The 13,635-nt window shown below is 42.4% G+C and overlaps 1 protein-coding gene, 1 long non-coding RNA gene and 1 pseudogene across 3 annotated transcripts; 1 reads left to right on the top strand and 2 right to left on the bottom strand.

Annotated features, from left to right (window-relative positions):
* Nucleotides 1-3: 3 nt before the first annotated feature.
* LOC123397174 lies at nt 4-660 on the bottom strand (annotated as a pseudogene).
* A 116-nt stretch (nt 661-776) lies between these two features.
* Nucleotides 777-1,633, bottom strand: LOC123452437. Its single transcript, XR_006632600.1, has 2 exons — nt 1,385-1,633; nt 777-1,308 (listed from the first exon to the last, which is right to left on the bottom strand). It is a non-coding gene; the product is annotated as an uncharacterized LOC123452437 (long non-coding RNA).
* A 78-nt stretch (nt 1,634-1,711) lies between these two features.
* On the top strand, nt 1,712-4,288 carry LOC123452435 (cytochrome c oxidase subunit 6a, mitochondrial). 2 transcript variants are annotated; one of them, XM_045129084.1, is made up of 4 exons: nt 1,712-1,895; nt 2,014-2,120; nt 2,200-2,242; nt 3,969-4,288. In XM_045129084.1, the coding sequence occupies exons 1-4, from the start codon at nt 1,784-1,786 to the stop codon at nt 4,004-4,006; spliced, it is 300 nt and encodes a 99-aa protein (XP_044985019.1). In that variant the 5' UTR covers nt 1,712-1,783; the 3' UTR covers nt 4,007-4,288. The 2 variants fall into 2 exon arrangements, with proteins under 2 accessions (XP_044985019.1, XP_044985018.1); XM_045129083.1 differs by lacking the exon at nt 3,969-4,288 and having other exon boundaries at nt 1,717-1,895; nt 2,200-3,544.
* Nucleotides 4,289-13,635: the final 9,347 nt, after the last annotated feature.

Here is a 13,635-nt window from a genome sequence, read left to right on the forward strand (position 1 = left end):
AGCTCAAATGATCGGCCTACTCCTCACCCGCAAGTAGAAATCTACTGCCTTCGCTTCGTGGATCCTGATCTGGTGCGCTGCCATTACAAATGTTCAGCGCTCAACATCCTCTATGAGCACCGAGCCAAAAACATGGCCAATAAACACGCGGCAATCTCTTAACTTATGAATGTACAACGCCCGGCATTTGCCCTTGAGATAAACCTCACAACAAACCAAATTAGCAAGCGTGAAATCCCCACCCTTCTCGTTGGCAACTCTCAGATCCTTCACCGGGGTAGCACCATTCCTGTTCTGGAACCCAAAGCCCGTCAGGACCGCATCGGAACTAGGCTTTGGTTGCTCCGGTGGTAGCTGGGGCAGGGCGGGTGGTTCTTGCGGGGGATTCTTGGTGGTTTTGCTCTTGTTCTTGAAGGATATTGTCTTCTTGGGTTAGATTTCGGAGGCAGCGACCTTGTGGGCGGTACGGAGGTCGGAAACGATGGTGAATGCAGAACGATTCTCGTATGCGGGAAGGTAGTGTGAGGCCTTCACAACGAGGCGTTCAATGTCGTCTACAACAGAGGAAGCAATGGCGAGGGAGACAGGGATGTCATCAGGGGAGGAGCGGCAAGCGGAGAGGGCGGACTCCGCGGAGGCGGCGACGAGGGAAGCCTCATAGCATTAGGAAAATGTGAAAGAGACATCATCGCAGAGTGTGAGAGATTTAATCTTCTTAATCCCTGTCAAATCCCTTTCATTTCTCTGTCAACCGAACAAGGGCTAAAAGATTTATATTTAAAATCGGAAGGAGTATAACCAATCGTCCTAGTACTGTTTATTCACATATATCTATTCAGAGGTCCATTGCCATGTGTTGCACAGGTCACTACTTTTCTTTACAGCAAGGGCGATTTGACGTCCCGTCCGGCAAAGCGGATACACATACATCATTACACGAGTGACATAGAGGAATGGGCAGACACAGTGCATATTACAGTCACGCACAAAACCGCATTTGCTGGGATACTATTAGCTCCTGATCTATGCAGCATACAAGGTTACCACCAAATTACTTGGCTTGCTGTTGTTAGTTGTTTGATGACGCCGGGAACGTGCCGAAACCAAACCAAGCAGGACCAATCATCCAGAGAAACCAAGCAAAATCCTGGTCCCTGACGACTAATAAATCGCAACATTCCAACAAATCGAGCCAGGATCGATGCCACTGGGAAAGAAAACAGAAGTTAGTTCAGGAGCATCCACCCCCTTTTTCCGTCACTCCCTCCTCCTCCTTGCTCTCGCCCTGCTACGCTCCGATCACGCGGCCTAGCAATGCTATACTATCAGATCTCGTAACTGATGAAGAAAAATCAAGAAGTATTACGAACTGCTGTGCGCTAACCGTTGAGAGGAGGAGAGGGACGGCGGAGACGAGTAGTCGAGGGAGGTCGCTGCAGGTCACCTCCGGGTCGTCTTCGAGCTGGGGGCGCCGTTCCACTCCACCTAGGGGGTCGCCTCCGCCAGGTGGTGAGAGAGAAGCACGCAGCCGCCGTCGCCGACCACCGCTGCCGCCTGAGACAGAGGAGAACTGGAGAGAGAGACGAGGAGGAAGGAACAAGTCGTCTTCTCTTTTCAGTCCACGGGCTACGGCCCAAACGGAAGCCCGAAGCAGCAGTGGCCCACTAACTAACGGAATAAAAACAGGACGCGAACGCACAGGTCACCCCGAACGCCAACTAGCCAGCCGAATCGACCCCCCCAATTCCCCGAAACCAGCGCCACCACCGCCCGACCCATCCCGATGGCTTCCCTGGCGGCGAGATCCGGCCTCCGCTCCCTGGCGGCGCGCGCCAGGGCCCCCGCCCCGGCCCCGGCCGGACGCCGAATGTCCTCCTCCGCCCACGACGACGCCTGTCCGTGCACCTCGCGAACCCTCCCTCCCCTCTCCTTTGCCCGTGCCTCCCGATTCGATCGGCCGTTTGACGCCGATTTGGGGATTTTTCTCGTTTGATGATTGATGATGCCTCGCAGATGAGACGGCCAAGTGGGAGAAGATCACCATCATGGGGGCCGTCACATGCACCCTCCTGGCGGCGTGGAACCTCTCCAAGGGCCACCCCCACTACGACGAGCCGCCGGTCAGATCCCGTGCCGCTGGGATATTTCGGGTTCATGTGGTGGCCGTGGCCTGAGTCTGATTTGTTTCTCGTGTTGCAGGCCTACCCCTACCTGCGCATCCGCAACAAGGAGTTCCCCTGGGGTATGAATCTTCTACCCCTTCCTTCCCGTGCCCATTTCAATACGTACTGCTGTAATTTCGTCCTTGATTTTTCTGTCTGCGATGTGATCTCTACGAAAAGTGACCTTGTTTGATTGGATGCGAGCTTTTCGTTAAAATGTGTAATGTCTGTATGCCGATTGTTCTAATGTATGCCGGCATTTCGTGTGATGGGTTTGACATTTCCTTACAGTATATATGTATATGTTTCATTACTTAGTTGGATTCAGTTGTATAGCTCGCTGAAATACTGAATAATGTTAATATTGGCAGAGGTATTTGAACTTACCTATGAGCAGTTGTCCTGTTGTACTGATTTAGAAGAATTTTTTAGTGTATACTGTAATATGTTGTTTTGGGGGTGGGAGGTGTGTTTAGGTCATTATTGTGCTTTATCCAGTGATATTGTTTGTCTATCTTGCAAGTCCTGAAAGAACAGTCTGAATTTTACTGACCCATTGAACAGTGGCGGAGCTTGAGCATGATCCAAGAGGGGCCATTACCCCAAAAGAACCAAATTAGTAGAGAAGGAGCGGCTAATATCTAATTTAAACACTAATTAGGCCTTAAATATAGCATGTTCTTATATGGATGCAAAAAATCAAGGAGGGGGGGGGGGGCATGGCCCCTGTTGGTCTACACTAAGCTCCGCCACTGCCATTGAATGATTACCTTCATTTCTGCTCTATGACACATCAAACAGTTTATTTGTGACTTCATGAATGACCTTTGTTTGAAAGGATTCGATTAGCTGGGTTCCCTGTTTGGGAGTCTCTTTGTAACCTTAACCTATTTAATGAAGCTTCATGCTTACGCTCTTTAGCGTTTGGGTATATGAAGGCAAAGAAAGGCATATGATCAATGCATGGTTCCATGTTGGACCATAGAACTTCTTTAGAAACAAAGGGCAAAGTTAGCTAAACAAGTTATTAGAATATTAACTCGAAAGCTCTCCTTTACACCTTTTGATACAAATCATTTCAACACATGCTTTGTGCATGCTGCGACTGTCTGACCACAAATTTACTCTGCTTTGTGATAGAGCTTTAATACAGATTGCACTTGCATCACGCTTTAGATTTTCATTGAGCTGTTCAAAGTTACAAACTTCTGTTACAGTATCCTGTTTTGTGGGATGTATTTCTTCAGTCTTGTAAACAGCTATCCTCTGTGTTGCTTATTTTTGGCATATGCTATTTCTGTGTGCTCAACTACTTACTGTGAGTATGTGATCTATCCAGTTGCTACCCCCTATTTCCCGAATGCCTAGCATGGGTGATGATAGAATCTAAACCTCTTGATCCTGGTAGTATGTGTTATTCCACAAGGTTCATTGCATCTTTGTCAGGAACTCCTTGAAACTTTATGCAACAGATTCCATGAGGGAGAGCCATAGTAGAAAACATGACCAGAGTCCACTTTGCAGCCTTTGTCAAATTTTGAGCATTTCAGCATTCACTCAAGTATACTGGTTGAATTGTTTTCACATCAAAACAAAGATTGGTAATTTAATTTGATCAGGTCTTTCACAACATCAAAATTTAGGCTATAAATGGTTCGCATGATTGTTATACTTCTGTGCCTGATAAATGTTGAGCAGGGGTTATCCTATTGGTTGCACACTTGCACTTGGTACCAGTTTATGCTATTGATTATGTTACATATATTTCTTAATAATTCTCACACATCTTAAAATTCTACTGTGCAGGACCCAATGGCCTGTTTGAGGTCAAGCATGACCATTGAGTACTGAATAGTGCATCATAAGAAGTCGGTGAATGCTTCAGTAAAGTTCTCTGGTTGTTTCAGTGTTTTTTTTATTTTCATTGTGATCTATTTGTGGCAAGAAATAAGAAAGACAAAACTCTTATGCTGACAATCTGGAATTGGCTGAATTGTCTTTACCTGTGTTTTCACATCAATGATCATATCTGAGGCGATTGTCTTGTATAACTTCCACAAACCGGTCATTGTAAAACTCATGTTTGATGCTCTCAGCTTTCTGGATGAAAACTCTTTCCCAATTTACCTCTTCATGCTTATGATATTTTTTGTTCTTTTTCCCCTTCTTCTTTCCATTGTCGTTGAAGTGGAATATGGTTGTTTGTGGGCAAGTAAGACGACACCAGACAAGACGACCATCTAAATCAGTTTAAGACCCCTGACAACTAGCTTTAGTTCTTACAAACTATTGCTGCAGGTCATATACTACTTCCTTTCATTCATATTACTTGTCTTAGATTTGTCATGGATGCTTATGGAAATAAAGAAAATATTTTATAATTAAAAGATCATCCAAGCGCTGTCAATTCCTATGCTAGGCGTAGTAGCAAGGCGCTTAAAAAACCATGGTCTGTACCAAGAGCTGTAACCCTGCTCGTTAGAAAAGGTTCAAGTGTATATAGGAGATGAGAAGAGCTTTTTAAAAAGTGAGACCAATCCAAAGGCTACCCCTTGTTGGCTTTTATTTATAGGAGAAACTCCGCTTGCGAGTTAGAGCCGAGGCGCGAACCCGGGTGGGCTGGCAGCTATCCCAGCTGCCCAGCCAACGGGTCGACGCCCGGTCCTCAAAAGAATGAGAACAAAAGGAGACTCCCCCCTTATCTTATTCTTATAGAAGATGAGAAGACTCGAACAGCAACCTTTGTGTTGTCCACCACTCCACCAAGAGCTTCTCGCCCATAAGACAAGTAATATGGATTGAAGGGAGTATGATGTTTACCATGGAGTTGTGAATTTGCGGCTAGCTTTGGTTCTTCTAAAGTATTGCTGCTACTCCAAAGTAGCTATGAGAAGTACTTCGTCTGATCTAAATTAATTGCTCAAAGGTAGTATAGGGAATCTGACATATCTTGAAATAGAAATAGCAGGTGTTTTCCAGGTTAACAAAAAGAATCACAAGCTAGTAGTAGATGGTGACGCGCCTTGTCGCGCCGTCTTTTTACTTTGACATTTATGTTAGTTAAATGTTTAGATTTGTTTTCTTCTGTAATACTTCTAGACTTCAAGCAATACAAATGCCAGTATCATCCTAAAATTGTAGACTCCGGACAATGTACTTTTTTCTACTTTGTTTACGTTAGTGACTCAGGGGTTTCGGGGAAGGCCTATGTGGGGTACCTTTCTTGTGTGGGATGTTCGTTTAACTTTTATATTCATCTTGTTCCTTATTTACATGGGTGCAAAACATGCCATGGCAGTCCCTGACAGTCAGGCCCTGCTGGTCAGTTTCTCCGTCAATACGTGTTTATACACTGTTTAGTCCATTTTGTAGCGGTTCGCTCCAGACTTGGTACCGATTCCTAAAAATTACCAAAGTTAATACCAATCTGCACGCACTGTCCCAGTTGTGGCAACTCCGGATAATATACCATTTCTAATTTTCAGATTGCACTCCCATATTTGTGACTGATTTCAACAGTTAAATGCAAACTGAGGTCAACACAAGCATGGCAAAAGGTTAGATTATAGAACCTGAATCATATGCAATGACAAAGATTCAAAATCGAGATAGCACGGTGTTATGAAACTATGACAGTGACGAAGATAACTTTAGTGCTCAATTATTGAATCTTGATGAACAGTACAACATCATCAATGTCCCTGTCTACCATAGAAGCTCAAAGAGTTAGCCACCCCCTGATCAGAAGCAGAGTCCCCTCACTTGCTTATTCGTTTCTGCATCTTCCAGTTCAAGATTTTTTTTGTTGATAAAGCTACGTACTAAGAATGTAGACAACACAGAACATACAACGGCTGAAAGGTCGTGACAATGGAATACCAGCTAAAATTTTCTCCTTATTTTACATCCACTTGTCAAATTATAAGCAAGACTTCCTCGCATTCTTTAGACAAAGCAAACTGTTTACTTGCTTTATTCCAGGCTTCAGTATACTTGCTTTTTCTCAGGCTTCCATGTATGGTTTTTCTCAGGCTTCCATCTATGCAAGGTAACAATTTGTTTCCATAGAGGAGATATTGTGTTGGGATGTCAGAGCAAGATATATATGGCCGTGAATGTATTAGAAATTAAAGCCCTTATAACATACAAACTCCTTTTATATAATTTTAACAATTTTTACTGCACTTGAATATTTGTACTACTTACAATAAGTAAATGGAAGTCTGGAATAAAGAAAGAAGGAAATTGTAAGGTAGCATTGGAATAAAGCGCATTTTAAAATTTCAATGCCAGGTGAAGAAAAATAACGGTATCCCAAGATTTATGTTTAGGTTCCAAATGCGTACAGGGATCAAGATAAATGATATATGAACTGGTCCAAATGGCCTTCTAAAGTCCATGGTTTTATTTTACTGGATATGCATGAGCAAAATAACAGCTCATTATTTCCCATTAAGGCAATATTGTCGCTCTCTGACCTTGATTTTTCAAGGTTTCTTTCAGTAACCAAATTCAAGCAGTATAGAAGCATAACAGAGTAGATCAAAATTCTCACAGAGAAAAGGCTGCTACAATAATATAATGTGGTGTAATTTCCCCTAAAAGGAATACTGCAATGTAATCCTACGGCAATTTACAGATGAAGACTTTTATGTTTTTATGTAGTCGAATGATGGTTTTCAACGACAACATTTTGTTGCCAAAATAACAAAAAATTATGTTGCTATCCTTCTTACCTAGAATTGGTATCACAACCTAAACAATAGGGAAAAAGGATATCATATACCAAATACATTGATAATGAATATATATACTTGCCGAACATATAACTAACACACACACACACACACACACACACACACACACATACATATATATAACCCAAGTCCAAGAAATTCACATCAAACTTTCACGGTTTCTCACAACATATTTGAAATAAAAAAATTGGGGATCTGCATCAAACAAGCGATGGGAGCAGGGGAGCAGGGGAGCGGGGGAGTCTCATAGAATACCATTGTGAGGAGCGGTGGAGCACGGCCCAGGTCGTATGCCCGTCCATGTGCGGTTGGTACAGGATGCCGACTCAAGACATCGGCCTTTTGGTTCAAACGGAATGCCTCAACGCGGCGGGGCCAACCTTGGTTTTTTCGCACGCGAATACCCGACTAATACATCCTCCACCTCTGATCCCAACAGAAACGAGTGCATGCAGATAATGTGAGTAGGCAAGCTCGTCTTCTCCTACCAATTTTCGTAACCATCATTCTCTATCTACTACCCTAAAAAGGAAGAGAGAGCGGATCCAACTTAAAATCTGCCCCCACCCGCCCACGTCGCCACACTGACCTCCCGCACCCTTTGCCCGTTGCCCGCCCATTACCCGATGCCTGCTGACCAGGGGTTTCGTCTGTCGCGTGCTGCCCAACCCTCCCCCCCCCCCTCCGGCTTAGGGTTCTTGCACTAGTAGAAAATGAGGCTTTCGGCCGCAGCCCCAAATCACATTAGCCCCGGGTTGAAATAACCCCGAGACCAATGCGAGGCATTGGTCCAGGTTCGAGCTTCCAGGGCCTCGCGGGGCAACAGTCCCGGGTCGGTTCGACGCATTAGTCCCGGTTCGTGCCAAAAACCGGAATAAAGATCCAACGACTGACGCGTGGCGTGCCGCGAAGCAATAGTCCCGGTTGGGGGCTGGAACCGGGACTAATGGTTAGTCTTCTGTCCCGGTTCTGTCCATTAACCGGGACCAAAGAGATGACTATATATACCTGCCCACCCTCTTCTCTGTTTTTTGGCTCTGTGAGGTGTGCATGCCATGCTCTTGCCACCCTTCTATGCATGCACATGAGGTGTTCGATAAAATGCCCGAGCCACACTTAAGCTTTCTCCTCTCCAAGATCGACATCTCCAAGCTCCATTTTCCTCAAGATTTTCTAGGTTTGACGGTGCACCAACCACACAAGTGTTCTAAAGGTTAGCTACTTCATTCTTTCATCTCTCACTACTAGTTTAGCTCATTTCAAATGCTCTAGAATTAGAATGATTTGTGCGTTTTAGTTGAGGAGTGTATGTCGGAGTTTTTTTTGATTTAGATGCAAAATTTAAGCTCAAATTAACTTCTTAAAGTCTGCAATGTGTAGGATGGCGTCCCGTGTCCGTTCTCACCGTTGTCGATCGCCGGCGCCGATCTCGTCGAGAGCACCACCTTGATGAGCCTCTTGTTCTTATCTTATTTTTAAAAGAAAAAAAATATTCTTACTTGCATGATTTATATAGATACTTGTATAAATGACTTACTTTTATTATTTTTTTGTTATTATATAGTGCGATGGTTTTGGTATCCGCCTCCGTCGGCCCTCGTCTTGTCGATGATTCGGATGTGGTATATATTATCTTTTATAACTATTTGTTTTATTTAGTGTTTATAACAATTATGCCGACCAACGTGACATAGATTTTTTAATCTAGGAGGTATGTGAAACCGACATAGAAATTCTTGTCGAGAAGTTAAATTTGATTGAAAAAGAAAACAATTACTTGAAGAAAAAATTGAAAATAATTGAGGAGAAAAATATGGAACTGGAGTTGCACGTTACCGATGTCGTAGATGATCACAAGATGAAGATGGATCCAATGAGTTTGAAGATGGATGCAATGCGTTTGAAGATGGATGCAATGCGTTTTAAGATTAGGAATATTAAAAAATATATCATTGATAAAGAGGCTTGGTATCATTATGTTATTCGGTCAATTGTTATCTTAATTGTGATTTTTTTCGCACTTGTTGTTGCATTTAAGTGTTTTACATAGTTGTATGTTGTTTTATGAGAGAACTTTATTTATTTATTTTTGCAATAATAACATTTTATCACTACTGTACTTTAGTTTTAATGTGATGATGAACTTGTATTAATTTGGTCATTTCTCTATTCATGATGTTCTGCAATGATTTTTTCATATATTTAATTTCATAATACAGATGAACCGTCAATGGATGTACGGTGACCGACGCACTTCCGAGTACATTACGAATCAGGAATAATGCCCGAGTCACACTTAAGTTCACACAAAATGTTATCCTCGATCGAGGTTATCAACCTTATCCTTTTCATCTGTAATTGATAGAAAAATATTGCATGTGTCCATGTACGGTGGTCATTTCACTATTCATGTATCCGTTTTGTACACGAAGTGCATCCAATTTTTCTCATAATCCGCTCAACTTTAGCACATGCTATGTGGGTGTAATAACGATACAATGCCAACTTTTAACCTTTTCAGAGTTCATTTGTAGTCTTTTTCAATTTCACGGTTAATTAGCTCAAAAAAAATAAGTAAATGCATGAAAAATACCAAATGAAGTCTGAAATTGTTGAAAATTGATGATGTGACTTTGAATGGTGCATTTTGAACACACAAAAAGTCTGGAGTTCAAATAAGTTCAAAAAAATAAAGTCCCTTTGTAACAGATGAGTTTTCATTCGAAACCCTAATACTTTGAAAGAGATAGTCCGTTTTGTACTCAAAGTGCATCTGGTTTTTCTCGTAACCCTCTCAACTTTTTAGCACATGCTATATGGGTGAAATGATGTTATCATGCCAACTTTCAACCTTTTTAGAGTTCATTCGTAGTGCTTTTCAATTTCAGGGTTAATTAGCTCAAAAAAAGTAAATGCATTAAAAATACCAAATTAAGTGTGAAATTATTGAAAACTGTTGAAGTGTCTTTAAATGATGCATTTTGAACACATAAAAAGTCTGGAGTTCAAATATGTTTTAAAAAATGAAATCCCTTTGTAATAGATGAATTTTCATTCGGAACCCTCATACTTTGAAAGAGATAGTCCGTTTTGTACTGAAAGTGCATCTGGTTTTTCTCGTAACCCTCTCAACTTTTTAGCACATGCTATATGGGTGAAATGATGTTATCATGCCAACTTTCAACCTTTTTAGAGTTCATTCGTAGTGCTTTTCAATTTCAGGGTTAATTAGCTCAAAAAAAGTAAATGCATTAAAAATACCAAATTAAGTGTGAAATTATTGAAAACTGTTGAAGTGTCTTTAAATGATGCATTTTGAACACATAAAAAGTCTGGAGTTCAAATATGTTTTAAAAAATGAAATCCCTTTGTAATAGATGAATTTTCATTCGGAACCCTCATACTTCGAAAGAGATTATCCGTTTTGTACACGAAGTGCATCCAGTTTTTCTCGTAACCCTCTCAACCTTTTAGCACACATGTTATGTGGGTGAATTAGCACATGCTATATGGGTGAAATGATGATACCATGGCAACTTTCAATATTTTCAGAGTTCATTTGTAATGTTTTTCAACTTCAGGTTCAATTAGCTCAAACAAAATGAAGTCTCAAATTGTTGAAAATTGATGATGTGTTTTTAAATGGTGCATTTTGAACACACAAAAGTCTAGAGTTCAAATAATTTTAAAAAATAAAAGAAAGAAATATCAACTCAAAAGAATTTTTATAAAGTTTTTTTTGTTAAAATCTTTAATAGAAAACAAAAATAAAAGAGTCAACTAAAAAGATTCAACTAAAACATTAACTAAAAAGAATGAACTAAAAATAATCAACTAAAATTATCAAAGTGTTTATTTGTTAAAAATAATCAAATAAAACATTAACTAAAAAGAAACAAAAATATATCAACTCAAAAGAATTTTCATAAAGTCTTTTTATTAAAAAATTTTACAGAAAACTAAAATAAAAGAGTGAAAAAATATTTATTAGCAAAGATTAAAATATAAACTTGGATTAAAAATTACTAAAGTAAAAAAAATGCCGCCTATTGGGCCATCACGACCTGCATACAACTAGAAACCCTACACGAAAGATGGGCGAGGATGCAGGCTCGCGGGCCCAATAGGCTCAACAGGCATAGAGAGGAACGTTAGGCCCATAGGCGTGCTTTAGAGTGGAGCTCGAAGAATATGCTGTGGCGGTTCTTATAAAGCACTGCGAGCTCCCTTCGCTTGGCGAGGTGGGACTAAATTCTCACCACCCCGCGCTAGCGTCTCGAAAAACAGTTCAGTCCCGGTTGGTGGCTCCAACCGGGACTAACCCCCCCCCCTTTAGTCCCGGTTGGAGCCACGAGCCAGGACTAAAGTCCCCCGCTTCCCGCCTTTCGGCCTGTCGAAAAAGGACCTTTAGTCCCGGTTGGTGGCTCCAACCGGGACTAGGGGGTCTTTAGTCCCGGTTGAAGCCGCAAACCGGGACTAAAGTCCTTTGTATATAAGTTGGACTTGGAATTCTCCAATCCAAATCGCCGCCAGTTCGTTCTCCCTCCTCTCGCCTGCACTGCGCACCGGACGACCACCTCGATGCCACCAGGCTACGCGCCGTCGCCGACGCCGTGCCGTCCTCGACGCCCTTCTCGCCGGCGTCGGACCTCCTCGCGTGCCCTCCTCCCAAACGCCGAGCCCGCTCATCGTTGTCACCGGCCTCCTCTGCTACCACGTGCGGTGAGCTCGCCGACCTCCTCTTTTGTTTTTCATATGCTACAATCAAGCTGTAATTTAGGTTGTTGAAGATTGTGTGAGACTTCGAGATTAACAATGGAGGAAGTATATAAAAGTTTGTGTGTTTTTCTAGATTAACATGTGAATTCATGAATATACATCTTTTAGATGAATACACGTGAGTTCATAAAATAATTTCATAGTTATATAATTCATAAATCTTTTCAAAAAATATGAATATGTTTTAAAATGACAGGTGGATTATTTTGAAAATGTCATGAACATTGTGAAAATATTTTTATATGAAATTTGTTATACAATCATAAAGTATAATGGAACACATTGATATGTTGGGTTAAAATCTGATCTGCAAATCTTTTTAAATGTCACGAATTCGTCCCACAAATCTGATCTGCAAAAAGATGTGTGAAGTGACCAATTGCTCCTATAGATGTAAAGCAGAAGTTTGTGAAGGCATGCAGAGTTGTTGTTAGGGACCACATCCCTATCACCAGTCAAGAATGGATTAAGCCAAGGGAGGAAGAAGTCTCATATGTCGGTACAGTAGCCAAAGAAAACATTTAAAGAAAGCTCATGCTTCATTTCACCCTGCCGGCGCCAGAGGTGGATCCAGATGAGGAGGAGCCAAATGTGGAGGAAGTGAAGAGGCGAAAATAGGCCCTAGAGAAAAATTGTCAAGGAGTGGGCTCTTAAGAAGATGACCGATCTATTCAAGGGATGGAAGAAAAGATTGCACTAGGATTTTATCTTGCAATATAAGACTCCAGATTTTGATAACGGCTATGAGAAGATAAAAGACTACCGGGCCGAATTTGTGGGGTACAAGAAATCGGAGGACACCTTGAAAAAGTCTGCAACAAATAAGATGAATGCATCTATGAAGAAGTACCACCATATTATGGGGTCTACTGGCTACGCCGGTAACATTGCTAAGTGGGAAGCACTTGAGGCACCATTTCTGGCTAACAATATCACTCCACAACCCTTAACATTGATCAAAAGGTCAAGAAACTGGTTTTAGGGGCATGGGGGCATGTTGGACGTAGAAGGAAAGACAATATATAACCAAAGACACAAAGATAATCCCCTACTACCCATCGAGAACATTAGAATTGCAGTAAAGGATGTTGAAGAGGGACGGTTCGTTTCCGATAGAGAGAACGACGAGCTCTCACGCGACGGGAATGATGAACACAAAAGACGCGACGAGGCTTACGAGGCTCCCCGCCGTGGATGCTTGCGTTTTCCGAGGAAAGGAAGAGATTTCCCGATATAAGCCATCACAGGAGAAAGGAAAAGGAGGCAGCTGAGAAAGCGGATACTGCAGACCGGCTGCGTAAGGTAGAAGAAGCAGTAAAGCGGGTGCAGCAGGATCAAATCGACAGACTTAGCCAACAAGGTAGCGGCCAATCTCAATGGCTCATGATAGAAGTTGCATCGAATCGGAAAAGTAGTGTCGCTTCCATGTAGCTCCAGGATGATGGCGATGATGATGCACCGATGACGGCTCCTCCTCGTCGCTACCCACTGGATGATATCACAGATAGCACACCTTATGAGCTAAAGGTAAAAGTTGCTAACTTAAGGTTGACGGTGGAGGTCGGCATGGCCGTACCAGTTGGACATAATCCAAGTTGGCATTGCTCTCGGATTCCAAAAGGGTACGCTGTCGTTGCGGTGGATGAAATGATGAAAGATTATGAGGAGCTGAAGCTGGACTACCCTGCGAGTGAAGATAGGGATTTGACCAAACTTGGAGAAGTCAAGAAACATACCGTTGTATGGCCAAAGGAACACATCTTGCTTCCAAATTGGCCACCAAGGCCACTGACTCCTCAGAGCAGCAATCCTTCTTCGCCTCCACCTCACCAGTCTCCTGCGCAACCGTCGTCTTCGCCACCTCACCAGTCTCGAGCGCAACCGTTGTCTTCGCCGCCTCACAAGTCTCCAGCACAACCGTCGTCCTCGCCGCCTCA

The sequence above is a fragment of the Hordeum vulgare genome, chromosome 5H (assembly GCF_904849725.1).
Source record: "Hordeum vulgare subsp. vulgare chromosome 5H, MorexV3_pseudomolecules_assembly, whole genome shotgun sequence".
NCBI classification, from domain to species: Eukaryota; Viridiplantae; Streptophyta; class Magnoliopsida; order Poales; family Poaceae; genus Hordeum; species Hordeum vulgare.